Source organism: Diadema antillarum, unplaced genomic scaffold (genome assembly GCF_040938485.1).
Source record: "Diadema antillarum isolate AM-2024a unplaced genomic scaffold, OU_Dant_1.0 seq00000207_RagTag, whole genome shotgun sequence".
Classification (NCBI taxonomy): Eukaryota; Metazoa; Echinodermata; class Echinoidea; order Diadematoida; family Diadematidae; genus Diadema; species Diadema antillarum.
Window position 1 is genome coordinate 662,377 of NW_027271266.1, and position 19,861 is coordinate 682,237.

Genomic DNA, 19,861 nt, shown 5'->3' on the forward strand with positions numbered 1-19,861 from the left:
GGTTTGAATGAACAGCAAATTGCTTGCCAAATACTGGTAACCTTGGATACATTATTATGCACATTCTCTCTGAAATTTATGAAACCGTGGTAATCGGGGATATATCAAAAGACTTGTGCAAAGTCTCCATACAAATTATATTTTCGACTTAAATTTTAGAACAGAATTTTGCCAAAATTTGCCCGACATGATTTTGACCGTGGCTTTGTCAGGGAAATCAAGTGGAAATGATGTTACACAAAACGAGCGTAAGGATATCAATGAATGTAATTGGTGAACGCAGTTACAGGTTTCTGGGTTTTTTTTTTTCGGGAAAGATCCCATTCTTCCCCCGGATTTCTTTCCCTTGACGTTTGCAGTAAACACCAAACTATGTTTCAACCGTGCTGCAATTACTGCATTTACACTAAGGAATATCGGACACTGTATATAGGTCTATTGACACAATGCTGATAACTTCATTGATGCACAAAGTTTATTTCATAGTTTTACCAATTTGTATACTTAAAGCACTATCGTCCATTCGTTATGTCGCCTGTATTTCAGGGAAAATGAAAATGACATCTACCATATGCATGTAGAAATCATACGTGTATATGGATGTGTTGACAATGCTTCATGTGTAAAATGTTTCTGTCTTTATTGCTTTTGGTATTCTTGTCTTCAATTTTTATTCCGTCCAATCGTGTGGTAAACAGCAAGGTCACCTTATTTTAGTTTGTACAATGAAGACAACACGTATTCATGTCTATATCGTTATTATGCCGCAGTTTTTTAATGAAAATAATTTTGTGTATGCCAGTCATTATTCTTGCAGTTGTTGCTTTTACTATGCAAATCTTATACTGGATTGATTCGTCACTTTGTCAGCTAAATAAATGCAAACGCACACGAACAAGTAAGTTACTCGTCTGTCGCATTCATTCAGTGACTTCTGTTATTGCTAGATATTATACTAGAAAAGTAACAATATTCTATTGCCAGTCCACGTCACTGCCTGTTAGCGCCATCAGCATTGCCCTATGTCAAATCGAAAGTCTAACTGCCTTCCGCTTGTGTGAATGAATGGCAGGAAGAGATGAAACGAAATGTTACCAACTTGCTGAATTTTCCACCCCCTTGGATGCTGAAGGCATCTTCCTTCAAGCAATAATAATCAATTATGTTTGACTATTCAAATTCATGACATTCTTCCGTCGACCAATCAGTTGCAATGTAGAGCAATTTGTCAATCAGTCGGAATTATGTTTGAGTAACATAAATGCCACCGTAAAATGAAACTCCCCTCGATTTTCAAATAGATAAACAAAGTATCATAAAAAAACAAACAAACAGAAGAGTACAAGTTTTATCAAACTCAAATACAAGATTAACAAATAGTTATAGAAATTGAAAGTGAATACGGTTGTATGAAACACGTAATGCAAACCACGTAATGCAAATCAGCTGAGAATCTAATGATAATAATTGCAACACAAGGTTGTGTATGCTAAATGTTGTTAGGCATGTCTGCTTTCTGCTTATACATGTATCAATCTGGACAACTGAAAAGAGTCTGCTACAGTACTTGCAATATAAAATGAGCGAAAAACGACATGGCTGCTGTTAAAAAGTCTCTTCGTCACGTTTATTGTCTCTATATTTTACATCTCAGGTATTTACAACACTGTACAATAATAGTTGGCTTTCAGCCATGATATGATAATTAATAAGCGCAGACCTTATGATACATCTTTTTTTCGTCTGCTTGTCAAATAAAATGAACGCGTCCCGTACCGTCTTCTCATGTCATATCGTCATCGTTAGTTTAATTTGGCATATCTGGGGCTTGTTAAATCAATGATTGTCACTGCCGGTATCTTCCAATATCGGCTGCCGTCCTTGAAGAACACTGTTTATATGACGATTTTGTCATTATCATGTATCCGCATTGCCTCCACGTTTTATCGGCGGTAAGGCGTTTGCCCTCCCCTTTGGCAACGCGTTCATGTCGATCCCAGCCCCAGCCGCGCTCGTCGTTGTCGACGTCGACGTCCGCGGCGATGACGTACCTCTTGAAATGGGTTCGAGTCGCTGCTCCTTAGGTGCCGACAAGCCGGTGATGCCGTGGAATTGTCCGCCGCTCCCGAGCTCGAGGTACGACGGAGGGGATGACGATGACGTGCCCCAAGGCGGGGCTGACGGCGTAGATTCTGGTGATCGGTGGTCGTAGACGGAGGCGTACTGCGGAGGACTGTCCAGTTCTCCCCCAATCCTGCCGCTTACCGTATAGTTGACTAGGCCTCGTTCACGGGGTGAATCTGACACTCTATTGTTTCTGCAAAATGATATTGAAATTGAAATACACCAGGGCTGCATTTGTACAAATGGTCAATCACTAACAAAGAACAAGTAGGCTTGATCAATGCCTTAGCACTTCGATATCTTCGTGTCAACAGATTTGTTTCTGAGCTGAACATAACCACCAGTTTTGGCAAAGATTTTGAATTTTATGGTGCTAAGTGGACTGGGAGAACGCTTTATCTATTTTGCATCTTTCTGAGTAGAGAATTGGGTTTACAATTACTCATTTCTCCTTTCTCTTCCCCCCCCCCCCCCCCCCCCCCCCGTCGAAAAAAAAAAATGTAATTATAATACAAACCTTTTCAGGCATACCTTGCACGCCTAAACTTTTCGTCAACATTTTCCCTAACTTCTGTATTCGTATTGTTCTTTCAAGCACTTGTACGCAACTTACAGGGGAGATTTCTTCCACATTTGTGTGGTTTAAGTGAATGAAAAATAAAAGAAGAAGAATGGAACATTAAGCGACAGTGTGAAGAAAATCAGAATATACTTTTGAAGTATTGCTTGATTCCACGTGCTCTCCTTTCCAGATGAAAAATATGCATAAAGTAAATTGTGATTTTTCCCTGAGTAGAACGATACAAAGAAAACATAAAAGGAACATCCCAAATCCTCATTGCTTATGACTCCCTCCCCCCCCCCCCCCCCGTGTGGTTTGAGTTCAACACATGATTTTATTTGTATATCATATACATCAGCTCCTCCCGCTTTCTCGACACACAATTGAAAAGGCGGGAAAAAGATAATACATCCCATGATGCACTGTGATGACTACAAACCTTGACATCGAAAGAGATGAAGAGGACTCTCCGAAGCCTTGTGGGATTGGCTTCCGGTTCGACATCTTGTACAGGATACAGAAGGCCGCTATTCCAACGGCGATTATTGCTGCGCTAACACCCACGGCTATTTTCCAAGTTTTTCCTGACGATCGCCCTGTGTTGAGACAAGAAAGAAATATAAATCATGTGCTAGTGATAATTTTGGTCTTTGATTGCTTTTCTTCAGTATACCTATATGGATAGCATGACCAAACGAATAAATGTTTGCTTATTTGGGTAGAGAGGGGTGTCGGGGTGAAACATCTTACTTAAAGAACCCAGGATGTGATATATCCTCCGTAATATAGTCTTTACTCAAATGGTCTAAATAACTTCATGTCGGTGATTGCTCATAAGGATATCACGTGACTATTGCGGCGAGGATCGAAATCAGTATATTGTGAACAGTAACGTCACATCAGGGACTGGCTGCCGACGGGGCTCAAAATGTAACAATTATTGCCCTGTTTGACGTAATATAACGCTTGACAGTCCCTCATGAGTTACATGTTCCGCCAAAGACAATATCTATCATTTTCGCTCAGCACTGCACATTATAGGGTAAATATAACATCTCGGGAAAAATATAATTCCCGCTCGGATGTCAAGTGCGGTATCACATCTGTTCTCAGAAGCTGCATTTATAACACAGAGAGTCTCAGTTACTGTCTCAAAGTGCTTGCAATGTTGTAACGAAAGGAAATAGATGATGATGATGATGATAAAGTCTTGTATAGCGCCGGTATCCGCCAAGTCAGGCGCTCATGGCGCTTGCTCCAAAATGAATACATAATTCAGCTTAAATTTCATGGGTGCACCGCTTGTGATATGACAGTTAAAATAAAAAGAAATAGTTCCAGGAAGTAATTGTCTCCAAATGTGTAAACATACATTTTTACACATTGGCTAGTTTTTCAATTTGAAGAGATGGGTCTTGAGGGCTGTTTTTAAAGATTCTGTGGTAAGAGTTCTGCGGATAGACTGTGGAAGGCCATTCCACATCGGCAAACAATGCGATATGGCGGCAGGCCAACAGAAACTCAAAGTTGCATCACGGTCAAATAACCGAGGGGTTATCGATATCAAAAAAACAAACATAGATGGCGTTTTGTATTTACTGATAGTGTTTAACTGTGTTTAACGACATCTTTTAAAATCAATGTGAAGTCATAATGGCAATGATAATACTGACAGAGGTCCTGTAACTTTCAGGGAAACATGAAAAAGACTGGGGATGGAGACTAGAAAGGTGGTCACTCACGGCATCCCAGCTCCTCGTCGGAGTTGTCTCCACAGTGGTCGTAGCCGTCACACACCAGCCCCTCGTCGACGCACCGGTCGTTGTCACAATGCCAGTCGCCTTCGTCACACCCGTACTGATCTGAAAAATGTCAACAAAACAGCCTTAAATGTACTACTAGTATAGGCCTACTGTAGTCCTGCCCCTCCTATAAATCTGTTCTGAAACGTGTTTTTATGAGATAAGTTTCATATTCGTTAAACTGCCAAAAGTATCTAATGCAAGGAGGAAAGTTGGAGGAGAATATCTTTGACGAAAGTTTTTATTGTATTTCCGAATAATTGTGGAGTGAATCGAGTATGAAAGGAATATTTGTTTTATAGCCTGGAATATTCAATCAAGGTAGAATGTGACCATTTGGGTCAGAAAAATCGTACCGCGCGAAGGCATTAATGAAAGACAATTACTGATACGCCTTGTTTGGGAGAATCTTTTTGGAGGGTCATTATCATAATAGTTCGAATTATGGTGTGTCGTATTTTGTGACCTTTGCTTTTTTAACATCATCATAAACTGACCAAAGACAGAAGAGTTTTGGAAGCTTAATACCCTTTCACAGAAAATCAATGACTGCAAAATGGGCATGACTCCCAGCTCCCCACCAGTACATACGAAATGACATGACAGAACAAGAGCGACTGCAGTTGTAGCAAATGCGTAAATAGACCCTAATATCAGATGCTAGGTGGTAACAACATTGAACACGACATTACGTCTTCTTTCATGGCAAACTCGAGTTTCAAAACCAAGCTCACGTTTCTCGAGGATATCTTTGAAATGTTTCTGGAGAATTGTCCCTCACCTACGTAATAGATGGCGTAAACCAGCTTGAACCCGCTCAGCGCCGAGTTCGGCACACTATCCGATATGAACCGAACGACACCGAAAGAATTCTGGGTTGAATAGCGCCCCACAGCGTCTCCACAGAAGTAGCCAAGGGTCTGGGATGACTGCACACCGTTGTCCCCGTCCAGCAGTTGCACATAGTCCCCACTTGCTCCGCAGTCAGCGGCTGTCGGAAGGAGTACAAGAATAAGTTTAATCATGATGAACAATGGGACTCCCTGATCTCTCCGTCCCTTTCTCTCTTTCTCCCCCTCTTTCCCATTTGTTCTCTATTTCGATTCCCTTCTCTTCCTTTCTCCTCTGCGAAATGGTTGGCTTGCAACCAGTCAAAGTCCAACATGACTGATTACGAGTCGCGATTACGATGTTGAATAACTCAAAAATAATTTCGTACTTCTTTGCCTATAAGGGCTTACGATGATGTTGCTATCAATTTATATGAACCCGAATTCCTTGTTATTCTTCCCTTTTTCCTTTCCTTGGATACTGACATTCACTAGAAATTTGAAATGAATATTTAGGTGGAAGACGACTGCAAATTTTGACAGATCTGTGCTTCCATGGAAGCCATCTGCAAGAAACACAAACTCTCGCTCAGCTTGCCGGGCATACTGGGAGGCATGTCGGGCTTACCGGTAGGCATTCCGGACTTACCGGGTGGCGCCGGCCTTACCGGGAGGCATGCCGGGCTTACCGGGTGTCGCCAGCCTTACCGGGAGGCATGCCGGGCGGGCTTACCGGAGGCTGGTCGGGCTTACCGGCAGGAATGCCGGGCTCACCGGAAGGCATGTCGGGCTTACTGGGAGGCATGCCAGCCTTCCCGGGAGGCACGCCGGCCTTGCCGGGAGGCTGGCTTGGCTTACTGGGAAGAAATTATGTCGGGCTTACCGGGAGGCATGTCCGTCTCGATCAGGTCGAAGTAGATCTTCTCATGGGCTCGGGACGCGATGATGGTCACGGTGCAGTACTGCGAGTTCTCATAGTTCCCGTCCGGATAGGACGGGTGGGATACGATGGTCCCACCTCGCTCGGTTAGCACAGCGTGTGACAGGTCGCACACTGCAATCCAGAGAAAGGGCAAATAATCATAATTATACTATTTTACTATTCTTTATAAACTATTGTATTGAATAGCCATGGACTGCTATATTTCCACCAGCATTCAAATCAGAGAAACATTTAATTATTATGTTTGTTTCCAGATATGTATTCATTAAAACTAAAACAGACACAAACGAGGAAAACGGACCAATGTTTTAAGTAGGCGCTGCAGCATGGACCCATACCGCTCACGCATCTACCATGTTCCGAATGTCAGAATGAAATCAATTCGTATGATCACATGTCGGAAATGGTCGAAGTAACGCCTGTCTCAGTTTGTTTCTAGATTTGGCCCTTGTTCCCGTTAACTGGTTTTGTATTGCAGATCTTTACAATAAAGATGGCGGCGACCATCATGCCATCAATAAAACCCTCTTGAATCCCGGGTTCGTGTGCCTTTAAAGACACAGTAATTGCAGTGTATAGCGCGCAAAAGATTATGATTATGGTATACGCATTACAATGAATGCCTTTGTCATTACAGTATAGGGTCTTTGTTGAATTCATTAAATTCGAGCGGTTATCACTTATAAGAACGATTCTAGGATCCTATACGCAAAAAATACCACAATAGTTTTAAGAGCACCCACCGGAGAACTGGTTAGCACCCTCCTCATCAGTGCTTTGGTCAGGTAGTCCGGTGTCCGAGTCGGCGTATTCGGCATAGAAGCCTTTGAACACACTCGACGAGTCCGATCGAAACCGAACGAACAACGATTGCCCAGTGGACTCGATCTAAAACAGCATGAAGGAGAGTGAAAATGTAACATGAATTATTCTCATTCTTTCTTCTCTCCCCTCCCCCCCCCCCCCTTTATCTAGCTCTTCAGATGTCCGCCTTTCCCTAGTTTCCCTGATGACAGGGTACTACTAGAAGTTCTGGTTTTCGTTGGATTGCGGTGTCTTCTGGACGCATCAGGACGCCTTTCTTGCAATATTACGTTTTGGTCCACATGGCTCTTAACTCTATCAATGAATTATCATTGGACTGAACGATGTCTTGTTTGATTGACTTGATGTTAGAGCTAGTTGACGATTAAACAATGCGTCTGTGGGCTGCTTTGATTGATAAGATTTCCTAACACAGCAAATATGGCAAATGTGACACATTTTTACGACATGTTTGTTAAATTACAGATCAGTAGTTGCGATTTTGTAAATTTCATTTGTTAGATGGAGACAAATTACAGAAATTTCAAACCTCAAGACTAGATGTGTTGAAACCTTTATCATTATCAAGCCAACTTTAAAACGATGTGGAATTGCACTTGAAGCACTACTAGAGCGCCAATCTCGAAACACTAAGCGTGATCCCTTAGTATACACATCTATGTGTGTATGCCACTAGTATCTATGACGAGCTATTAAAAGTCGGCATGGTGATGACGATGAACAAACATTTCACATCATCCTAGATCTGGCATTAAGACAATTTCCAAGAGGTTACAGTTGTGTGGTGAAATTGTGTCAAAGGTAGGCTACCTAGATTGCCTTCTTTTACGAGGTATGTGTGTGTGTGTGTGTGTGTGTGTGTGTGCGTTTGTTTTTTACAGTCTTATTGACGTAAATGAAAATCTCCATTGATCCCTTCTACTGCATTGACACAGGTGATAACACGTACCGCGTTCTCCGAAAGAGTTGAGCTCGAGCCGCAGTATCGGTCAATGAGGGCGCTTGCCTCAGTGGCTCCGTCACGCACCTCAACGTAGTCGTAGACGCAGTTGTACGACGGCTCGAGGTCAAATGACGGAAAACGTAGCTGCAGTAGACAAGATAAAAAGAACGAGATGGTAAATTCAATAGTCTATATTATTACTCAAATGGAGATGTTAACTTGCAAAAAAGTGGGTTAGGGGCTTACTTTTGACAAGTTTTATCTCGATAACAGATGACGCTATCGGTTTTGGATCTTTTTTTTTTTTTTTTTTGCTTTTCTTTTTGGTATTTTGTTGCACATACCAGTATTGTGTTGTCCACTTTGCTACTGGAGATGACGTAGAGACACTCCTCGCCGTTGCCATAATAATCTGGAAATCCGGGTGAGTAGAAAACTCCATACTCCTCCGTGTATGTGTGATAGCATGACCCAAGGGCCGGGGTCGGCACGGGCTCTGCGTAAACAAACGGGACATTCGCAAAAAGTTGATTACGAATAGAATTGATGACTATGAATATTCATAATTCTGGAAAACAAAGAAGCAAGAGAATACGAAGGTATTGTATTTCGTTTCATTGCATATTGGTATCAAAAAATTTATTTCAAATGAAATCAAACTAACAAAAGGGATATCATTAACCAGGACTTATGATATTGCCATAGATGATATGATCAGTAACGGTGATGCTCTCACATTAGATCATTTGGGGGCAGGGGGCAACAGGTCCAAGGGGGGGGGGGGGGTCCAACTCACTATTTTCTTTGGGGTAAGGAGATACCCCCCCCCCCCATTTAACAGCCTATGTCGAGAAACAGAGTGTAAAGTGAATGCTGCAATGGCAATCATAGACTAAGAGTGAAAATGTTTGAATCTAAGTTGTGTATTATGTTCCCAAAAGCGCTTCAAATATGGCAGATTTACCAGCAATCATGTCATCTATACGCATGCTTCTCTGTAATCCATTATGATGTGTCACAATAAGCAACGAGAAGGCTTTTAAAAACCAGTACAGAACATCTAGTTGGGGAATAATGTAGAATGACCTAAGATTGCTGTCGAGTAAACATACAACACTTTATGTAGATACTCCATGTGTCAAATCTATGGGAAATTGTTATATTATCGTACTTAAAGTGCTTCAAATGGCATTCTCTGCCCCATCTTTTGAACGAAGGCGGGTCTCTGTCAGTTCGTGATGGACTATACACGTGTGGGTATGTATTCAGCAGATTTCTGATAGCCGATACTTATGCCTTTTTAAAGCGCGCGATTGCTTCTTCACGAGCTGCAGAGCAGTGATTCGCAAGAGCTGGTACGAGGTGATCCTCTTAAGAGGGTCATTACATTACAAAGAGCAGACGAGACTTGTTGAGATGGCAAATGTAAACACACATTATTGTAACTACAGTAACAGTAGTGCAGAGCTCTTCTCTCCCACCCTCCCCTCTCTCTCAATTTATCTATCTATCTATCTATCTATCTATCTATCTATCTATCTTTCTGTCTATATTGTTTCTGGTATCTGCCCATAATTTCTATTTGCACGTAATAATTTTAAATTTTATAAAGGTTGCATATCAACAAGGAAAGTTCGTAAACAAGCTTACACGATCACACAGTGATTTCCTTAAATCATCGCTCTTATTTCCCTGTAATGCCCATCCCATCCTATGTCGGGTCTATGACAATACAGATCACGAATGTTCATATACAAATGTATGTTTGTTTGTTTTTCAAATCAATTCAAATTCTTCTTCAAATATCACACATTCTTTCAGATAATACAACAAATCAATGCCATACAAAATACACGTGTTAGTTACTTTCTCTATCTCTTTTTTTTCTGTATAGATATAACATCAAGTTTCCTCATGTACATTGTGGTCAGCCTTGCATTCAGTGACAACCTTTGTAACAAATGGTGTAAGGACCAAACCTACCGACATAATTCTGATCCACATCCGTAATCTCCGCCCTAAATCCGCCCTGCTCGATGGATGAGTCAGTGTGGAAGACAATGTACATCTCCCGTCCAGTGCTCACGAGCGTCGGCGGGTCGTCCCGCCCGCAGAACTTCCCAAAACTCGCGTCGCCGTCGGATCCACCGTCGTAGACGGCCAGGTAGTCGAAGATGCAGAGCTCGAGATCGTTGGCGTTCTCGAGGTGGAAGAAGGTGAAGTAGAGTCGGACGCGCCGACCTGCGAGGGAGAGAGTGAGAAAGAGAGATTATAAAGTGAATATTGTTCCATATATCGTTATGTATACATGATTCATCTCTATTAGTTTGTTGTATATTATGTTTGTTGTACTGTACAGTGCTTATGATGGATTTTCTGATTTACCTTGTGTTATGTTTTGTTGGAAAGAAAATGAGAAATAAATACATGAATTGAATTGAATTGAATTGAATTCTATGAGCATTAATCGTCCAAAACTTAGATATGAAGGATGTTAGTTTAGTCGATCTAATTTGTTGAAAGCAGCGTTCTAAGTTCCAATCGTCAGATCATACACAGAGTGAATTCCCGAAACATTTTTTTAAGACTCAGATTGTACGGTTTGTCGCAAGGTTTGAACAATAATATGTATTCTTTGCACGGATTGACTATACTCAACGGATTAATTGAAGGTGATTAATAGAGAAACTGACAGCAATTTCATGCAATGCAAGCGCAAACCTAAACTAAATGATGAACATAACAACAACTGAAAACCATTCAATGCAGAACTTTCTATCATTACCCTTCTTTCGCTTTAGATCTGATTGCATGGCATTCTGTATTGAACAAACAGAAATAAGTAATGTTCTTTAAGTTGATTATCATAATGCTGATATCACATTTGATTACAGTTTGTAGACTATTTCAAACGGTTCTTTTTTGCACTCCAGTCAGATTTTGCATGGTGTTTTGCAGACGAAGGAATATTCTCTCCAACCATTCTTTATTTCTTCCTGTTCTGTTGAAATTTCCTCTTCTCTTCCTCTTCCAGAATGATCGTTGAAATTTCCTCCATCGTCATTAATATTGATGATGATGTAGATATTGGTTTATTCTGGTCAAACAAAAATGGTATGTACTGACACAACAGCCCAGAGGCTAAATCGCGTGAATGATCTGCAGTATCGTCTATGCGAATAATTACTTAAGTCATATAAACAAGATTTGCGTGCTACATACAGACGGATATCTACGCAAACACGTTGTAATAATAGTACAATCATGTTAAATTTCAAGATAAGCTTGTGTTACTGAAGATTTTTTTTTTCAAACAGAGTTGATGATACCGTGTATGTCTGGAGAGAGAATCAATATCTTTATTGGTAAATATTTACTCCCCCCCCCAAAAAAAAAAAAAATAAGGGAATATAAAAATACGTCACAAACGTCGGAACGATCTCTCTCACCTTCTGGAGCAACCATGTGGTAATTGCAGTCGAGGTCGGACGGGTAGTCGTCGGGGAAGAATGGAGACGAAATTACGTACAGCTGGCCATCGCTACTCAGCGAGACCTCAGTCTCCGAGCACGATGTTACGCAACCACATCGTAGACAGATCAATAGCGAGGCGATTGTCACTGGCAAGGTCAGCTTTCTTGGATCCATCCTTTTATTTAAACAACAACAACGTCAACGAAGAAGACGACTTAAACTGCCAGAAATCAAACATAAGACCTCAAAACCACAACATCATTGTATAAGTCGCTAAGTCTATCAAGCACAAGTTATTCGGCTATAGCTGTTATTCAATTATTTGTATAAGACAACCAAAGCAAGTAATAGGGCTAACTAGAAATAATGCTGAGGAAACTGGTTTATGCCTCCGCTATTCTCCCAAAATGTTTACAGTACATCTTGACAGTGTGAGACGACTTTTTCGCATGAGTGTAGTAGGCAAGAAATCGAAATTACATTCCTTGAACCAAATTTCATTTTACCCCTGACCATTGACCTTTTACCCCATGGCCCACAACTTTATTCAAACAGTTACTATCTGGCAATACACTCGTTTTTAAACATACTTTCAGCCATTTTGAAAACATGGGATAAAAATAATGAAACGTTAGCAATTTTACTTGACCTTTGACCCTATGCCCCAAATCTTTCCTTACTGAAACAATGAGTGGTCATGCATGTATAGACTAGTGTGTACATTGAGTCACTCAAAGGTATAAATGGACAAAACAATTTATCAATTTCAGCAGTAGACTGTGCAATATTAGCGTTTTAAACTGACATGTGATTCTCAACCTTTGACCTCATGACCTAAAACTTTCCAAAAGAATCATTGTCAGGCAAAACATGTAATACGTACTGCATAATTATGTACATGTACTCCATATCTTTATGTACACGGAGAAAAAAAGAAGGTGAATTTAGAGCATTTTCACTTACCTCACGGACGAGAAACTAATTTCCCCAGATAATTTCTGCCTGGTAATACATATATATACACTAAGTTTCATGAAAATATATACTTGGAGCCATTGCAGAGATATACGGGTAAGAGTGAAAGTTTAGAATTTGACCTTGACTTATAACATTTGAATTTGAGCGCGTGTGCCCACAAGGTGATAGGCACGGCTTCGCTCATTCATATACATACGATGCCAAGTTTCATTTGGATACCACAAACAGTTATCAAGTTACGTTGTTAAAAAAAACACACACAAAAAAAAAAAAAAACAACGAACGGACGGACAACCCTAAAACATGCCTCCGGCGACACTTGTTGGTGGAGGCATATACAAAAAAGCCCAGACTTCACAAACAACCCACTGTCTACACATGCAGTGTACAATACCGACACTACAAAGTCGTAAGGACGTGGCTTAATGGAGAAACATGAAGGGAGTTTGCCGACAAAAGTCTCTTCGTCCAATAACAGTGATACAAATTTAAGTAGGATGAGATACAAATTCAAAGCCTGTCAGTACATTAACATGTCCTTTCAGGAGCTGGGAGAAAATCCCTCCGATATTCCGTTGTCTGCGTTTGTTTTCATTTCCTGACTTAATCCTACGAAGAAGGAATTATCGTTTACAATTGAATACCTTTTGCTATATCTGTGGCTTTACTACCACCCTATGCTGCAGGGGCGGATCCAGAGAGGACCGCAACCGGCGCACGCCCCCCCCCCCTTTATTTGTTGAAAAAACAAAAAAATAAAAAGAAAAAATGGGGGAGGGGTGCGTGCGCCCCCCTTTAATTTTGTAAAAACGCCCCCTCTTTCCGGAATTCCTGGATCCGCCCCTGTGCTGGGTGTATCAACCTGACCTCAAAAGAATGTTTTGACCAACTGACAGGAAAATGTGTCAAGTATGCATTTAGAGAGACATATCTCAATAACAATAACCAAACGATAACAGTCTATTTCGTGACGGTGGCAAACTCAATGAATACAATAACCATTATGATTAAAGGGGAATGCCAGTGCAGTTGAAAGTTGTCTGGAAAAAAGGGGTAAAGTTTTCTTAGCATAGCAATGGATATTTGTTGAAAATCGGAACAAAATTAAGAAAGTGATGACATTTTAAAGTGTCGCATTTGGATCTGCAATGTGAATATGCAAATAGTGAAGTGATGATGTCATCCCCTAACAACTTGCCATACAGCTTGTACGTGAAATTTCAAAATTCCCAGTTTTTCATTCAAACGCAATTACGTTCTAATCTCAGTCTCAAATCCAAGTGATATGTCCAACAGATCATTACTCTGAAGTTATTCAACCATGAATAACATCATGTTTTACACTTTGATAACAGAAACATTGAATTTTCGTCATCTTTTTTTTTTTTTTTTTTTGGTACACGATCAATGGAAAATTGTGAGGTGCTGACATCATTAGATAACTCATATCTATATTTTCATTTCAACAGTATAGATTCTTGCATAAATCACGATTCTCATTTCTCATTATCAAGATAATGTCAGAGACATGGTGACATAATACCACCATGGTGATAATCGTTATCATTTCTAGTGACAATGGTTTTATCATCGTCATAACAACTTTCAGTATCAGTATGATTATTATCATCATGAGCATCGAGATAAAGAAAATGACACAGTTTGTAGTAAAGATCATAGGTACATCTAGGATATAGGGATAAATGTAAAAGGACTGAGAACTACAGCGATAGTACTAAGTGCGCTAGATATACCGCATGTCCTCCAAAAATTTACAACAGGAGCTTCCGCAATGATAACTTTTAAAATAGTGCATCAATGCAAATACAGTTTCAGGGTATGAAACTATAACTTATTACTCACGTCTTGCAGAAAACCCCATCCAATTTACTTCAGTTGTCAAAGACAAATTAGAATTTTGTAGAGCATGTCAGGAACCCCTTCCCTACCAGTTATGTCCATAGTGTTCACACATCAATATGCAGTTCCAAGAGCATCCGAGTGCTAAACTTGGAAGAATCACATCCACCACATGCTTAACATCGATTCACATTTCTCTGTGACCACTTAACCAAATTGAATGGGGTTTTCTGCAAAATATAGGTAAGATGTTATATCTTTAGAACCTGAAATAGCATCTAGATAGTTTAATCATATTGGAAGTTATCAATGCAAAAATCCGATTTGTAATTCTTTTGGGGACATACTGTATCTTTAATGATATAGAATAGTTGAAAATCGCGAGTGAAATAATAATTTAACATTGTATTGTGCATGTCAGATGTAGGTTTTTATTTGCAAGCATGCAGTATCCGAAAGTAAGGAAACTAATGATATAGCAGTGATAAAGTAATGTCGCTAATGGTGTTGGCGAATAGGATTGGAAATGGATAAGAATAATCAACTTGTATTCAGTTTTTAATTCCTAACGATTTTTTTCCGTTTTATTGAAATGGACGTGTGCAAAGGGCACATTATGTGACCGTATTAACACATGAACAAACGCATGCAGGGATCGGCTTCTGTCAAGGCTAGTTATCATTTCCATGGAAAATGGTCACAACATGCAAGACCTCGTTACTCGTAGCATCCCTTTAAAGGTCGAACTTTTCTCAATAGACTTCTTAACTAAAAGCTGAAATATTTTACCCATTATATCTGTTTTATTACCTCATAAAAACTGACCATTCAACTGAACTGCTACGAATTTAGGACGACATTAGTGTGTACACATGAGAGCGAAAAGTTCTGGTTGTTAAAACGTCAATTCTTCTCGACGACTCAGGCTACAGGAGACTACTATATAGGCTTTGATCAATAGTTTGCGGTCACTTCTGTCATTTGACATTCAGTCTTGGAATGTCAATTCGACCTGATGGGTATGACGTAAAGACAAATCACTATTGTTGGTGATAGAAGAAATAAGCGATAGCTACAAGTTTTATGTCACAACTTGATTATAGTACACTAGTCATCATATAGGCACTATCTCTACTGGCAAATGATATATGCTATGATGATGATGATGATGATGATGATGATGATTAGGATAATTATCGTTATTATTAATTCCATTATTATTATTATTATTATTATTATTATTATTATTATTATTATTATTATTATTATCATTATTATTATCATTATCATTATTATTATCATGATCATCATTTTTCTACGCTTCGGTATAAGATTATGAGTCTATAGTGGGGAGTAAATTGAAGACGAGGGTGAGTTTATATTTGATGCTGGTTACAAAGGAAACCAACCGTCAAAACACTTGAATTTTGTTTTTCAGATACACCTGCTTATTTACAGATCCATTGTGTTGACGACATTGTGGTCGATTTCACACATGCTTGTGTTACACCCATCATCAAACAAACAATCTCGTCTAAACCCTACAATTATATAGATTTTGTGAAATCAGCTGCTTCCTTCCGTTAGAAAAGGCTGGCATAGCAAGAAACCTTTACGTCTTGAAAGTCAGATTAAAATGTTGTAACGTAATCGTACCTATTCCTGTCTTAACTCAAGCATCTCTGCGATCCGTTTATTCATCAATATTGCAATGTCGATTTTAATTTCCTACCATTGGGACTGAAATAGAGGCCTCCTGCAATTTTTGAGAGCTTGCGGAAAAAGAAAACTGCAACAGCGTTACACACGATTATCAAAACCCATGTGCACTACTAAAGACTTTAAATGTTTTACTGCGAGATAATATACATTCATATATAAACGATAATGAAAAAAAAAAGGATACACATTAAAGTCACACCGAGTGAACCCAAATGCTCTTTTTCACCAAGAGAATGAAACCAATTTACAAGCTTACATAAATAACTGTTGCACTTCCCTAGTATACGTGCTGACGGTACTCGAAACTAACTCCAGAAGTGAAATAATCAAATCATAAAGAAAAAAAGAAGAAAAGTGATTACTCTCAGTGTTAATTTTGTTTTCAGATATACACTTTTTTTCTCAAAAGTGAAAACTGAAATATTCACTGTTCGGATATTTTGCGCCAGCAAATTATACTGTTATATGCATCGCATCAACATTATCAACATCCTTAACCAATTTTGTGTTGAGATACATATACATATATATATATATATATATATATATATATATATATATATATATAATATTCACGAAATGCGCACTCTTTTAGTCGTACGTAGGCCTATACTTGAAGAGTATTTCCTCATTTTGCCATAAATTCTATAGTCACACTTGCAGTTACTGCTGTTATCATTGTGGTTATGAATGCTGCCTATTATGTGTAGATATAATTCTGGGTGTTCTCAATCTCTAAACTAAAGTGGTCTTGATAGTTAATGTGTAAAGGCTGGAAGTTCTTGACAACAAATTTCCCAAACCATGCACGTTTTCGTCACACTGTCCTGAATTTTCTCCAAGACATTTCTTTTCCCAACCGCAGCGTTTTTGTATGAGACCCGTGGTGAAGTCTTACAAACGATTGGCCCCATGAGTCCGCCCGGCTTGTCCTAATTTCTTAAAATGGACCGAGGCAATAAAGAAGACCAACAAGTATAAATGATTGTAATCTTACGAGGTCCCTGCGAGAAGGTCGTCTGGACTTCACATGTGCACGGATACTGACCCCTTCCCCTATAACCGGCACAATTACCGATAATTAACCTTCTAAAAAAGAGAAAGCATCAGAGGAACCCATCATGCACTTCTTCAGCATGACGCTATATGATAATACAGTGTGCTACTAATATCCCCGAGTCTAATGTCCTTTATTTCCCTTGGTTTGGTTCTAAGTTGTATCCATGGTCCCTATACTTGCTCATCACACTAGACTTCTATAATGGGACCTACGCCTAAGCAAGCTTGCTTTTAAGTATGAGTTCTGCCTTATTTTTGTAGCATTTTACTTATACTGAAACTCTGATACATTGACCGTCATGTTCTATGTTAGTAACATTCTATGGTACATCCCAGCTGGATATTATGTGTCATCTTGTTTTGTTACGTCTCATGCATTTTTCATTGAGAAATACGGAAATAATGTAAGGTTGAAATCGAAATAGTTTCATCCTGTAGGAAAGGAAGCAATCCTGTCTAATCATCATGTTTTAACCCTGATCTTAACCCTATTTTTTGAAAACAAAAACAATTTCTGTGTAAAATGATGCAGCAATATAACCGCAGCTGCATATCTCGTCCTTTTGGAACAATATCATTACCGTGTCATAATCACGGAAAACATGCGACTACCCTTTCCAGTGTTTTCGTTGTCAGCTGGAGGCTTACTTTCTCAGTTTATTTCAAATCTATGATAGCAATGTCTAGCAAGTATATTCACATGCAATATCCCAACATCAAGTTATGAGCGCACTTGTTACTGACGCGATATAATAATAATGTATCTCGGTTGCGAGACACCTTCCCTGCTATCCTTATCATCACTTGATAATAGGATGTAAAATAATTTGTAAGTGTATAGATATAGTGCGTCAAGATTGTAGCTATCAAAATCCAACTCTATACCAAATACGCTATGCTATTTTGAAGTCAGTTGAATCGTATTCGTGCATGAGCATATGTGGTGCACTAGGTAATTTTTTTTCGTTGTTTTCTCTGAGAAATATATTATTTCGTATACCAGTTGTAATCTATACTGACCAAGATAAGCCTGTAACATTCCCCACGTCATAAATGTCATGACCAATTTTCGCGACATGATCAGGTAATTCATTGGGACGTTTTGGTGCCAATCCTTTCAGATATGATTATCGGAATTTGTGACAGGCATGCAAAAAGCGATATATTGACGCGTATTCAAATTCCCATTCCAAAGTACTTGTTGAAGGCTGAAATAAACTGGAAAATGATTCCGATCTTCAATCTTACGCAGCACCATTGGCTGGAAATGAATAGCGATGGAGAAGAGCACATTATCTTTTCGCTCCACTCTTGGAAGTATATGCTCAAAGATAGGCTTTAGAAGCTGAGCTAAAGGGATTTTTTTCGAGTAAAGCTATAAGAGGCTTTGTACCCTTCATTCAAAAACGTTCAAGTAATAACAGAAGACTTTCGAAAGCAGAAAAATAATAGAAGAAGACAGTTAGTAGGGCTTACGGATAATGGGGGGGGGGGCGGCGGTATGCCAAGATGTGCGATGTGGCGATTCACTCCGAGTTGTGACTGTCAATCTGCTTAGCTACGGGAACAATTAAGGAACAAATTAAGATTAAAATGATTCCGATCCTTACCTCTAAAGGTTACCACGATGGGTGAATGTTGTCACTCACAGGCTGAGTACTAGTCATCCTCACAGAGAAAAATCTACCTCTGATCATCAACCTTGCACCTAGTGTAATTAAAGATTCGCTTGGGATCTTGTAGTGTTGACTTGCTAACTTCACAGCGCAGTCGGGGGCACAGTTTATTTTACGGAACCCAAGCACCGGGAACTGAGAAAACAACAAGTTATGTACACTCATGCGCAAGAGTTGGTACAGGCTCTACTTTTTTGCCCAATGGTTTCCTTCGAGTTCCATAGGGCTATTGTTCGTGTTTGATCGATCCACGCGCTGGACAAAGAAGACAAGGGGAAGGGGGCAAACAGGACTCGCCCCGGTATCTCTGTCGAGGATGATGAACGGAGGACCCAAAAATAGACGACCGAAGAGAAGACGCCAAGTATCCATGGATGACCACACCGCGGAGGTGTGCGGAGGTGCGGTATAGCAAGAAGCTTTGAGCTCCTTGGGCATTCATCACAGTCAAAGGAGATAATATGCAGATACCTCCTTGATACACAAGTAGTCATCTCCGTGGGCAAACCATTTTCGTCGGAGGTACGCACGCGGACTGACGGCGTGCGCTTTACGGACGGAACCCGTAATAGGATCTAATGTCTATCGGCTTCTTTCCACACCAGTTATCAAGTTGCATGGCCAATGCATGCCTGCTCGGGTCGCGCCGGGTCATGTCAGCAGCGAATATTAATATCCATCTCCAGTAAACACGGATCTACAAACTCTACTTCCCCCGTGGTTTCCTTACTGAACTCGCTAATGTAACCATGAGTGCAATATCTGCACAGAAATCAAACGCCGTTTCTTTTGGAGTTCTGCAATTTAATATGTGATAAAGCGATGAAACTTATCCGGCCCGATCACTTCGGTTTTCCGCCCCAACAGTCGACCTTATAGAGCCCTATCAACCCTAATGGAACAACGATGCTGTATAAGATATCAAAACTATGGCTATTCGATTCTCACGTTAAAAATGTGAATTCGAGACATATACTCCTATTATTCATTAATTCTGAAACATAAGAACACTTGAATATTGACATAAAGTGCACCACTGTCACAGAAAATGCTCATCTTAAGT

General features: G+C 39.8%; 1 protein-coding gene across 1 annotated transcript; it reads right to left on the minus strand.

Annotated features, from left to right (window-relative positions):
* Positions 1-1,917: 1,917 nt before the first annotated feature.
* LOC139728980 (tolloid-like protein 1) lies at positions 1,918-11,677 on the minus strand. Its single transcript, XM_071639905.1, has 10 exons — positions 11,479-11,677; positions 10,013-10,270; positions 8,374-8,525; positions 8,036-8,173; positions 7,005-7,149; positions 6,202-6,372; positions 5,270-5,479; positions 4,429-4,548; positions 3,126-3,282; positions 1,918-2,317 (listed from the first exon to the last, which is right to left on the minus strand). The coding sequence occupies exons 1-10, from the start codon at positions 11,675-11,677 to the stop codon at positions 1,918-1,920; spliced, it is 1,950 nt and encodes a 649-aa protein (XP_071496006.1).
* Between the last annotated feature and the right edge of the window lie 8,184 nt (positions 11,678-19,861).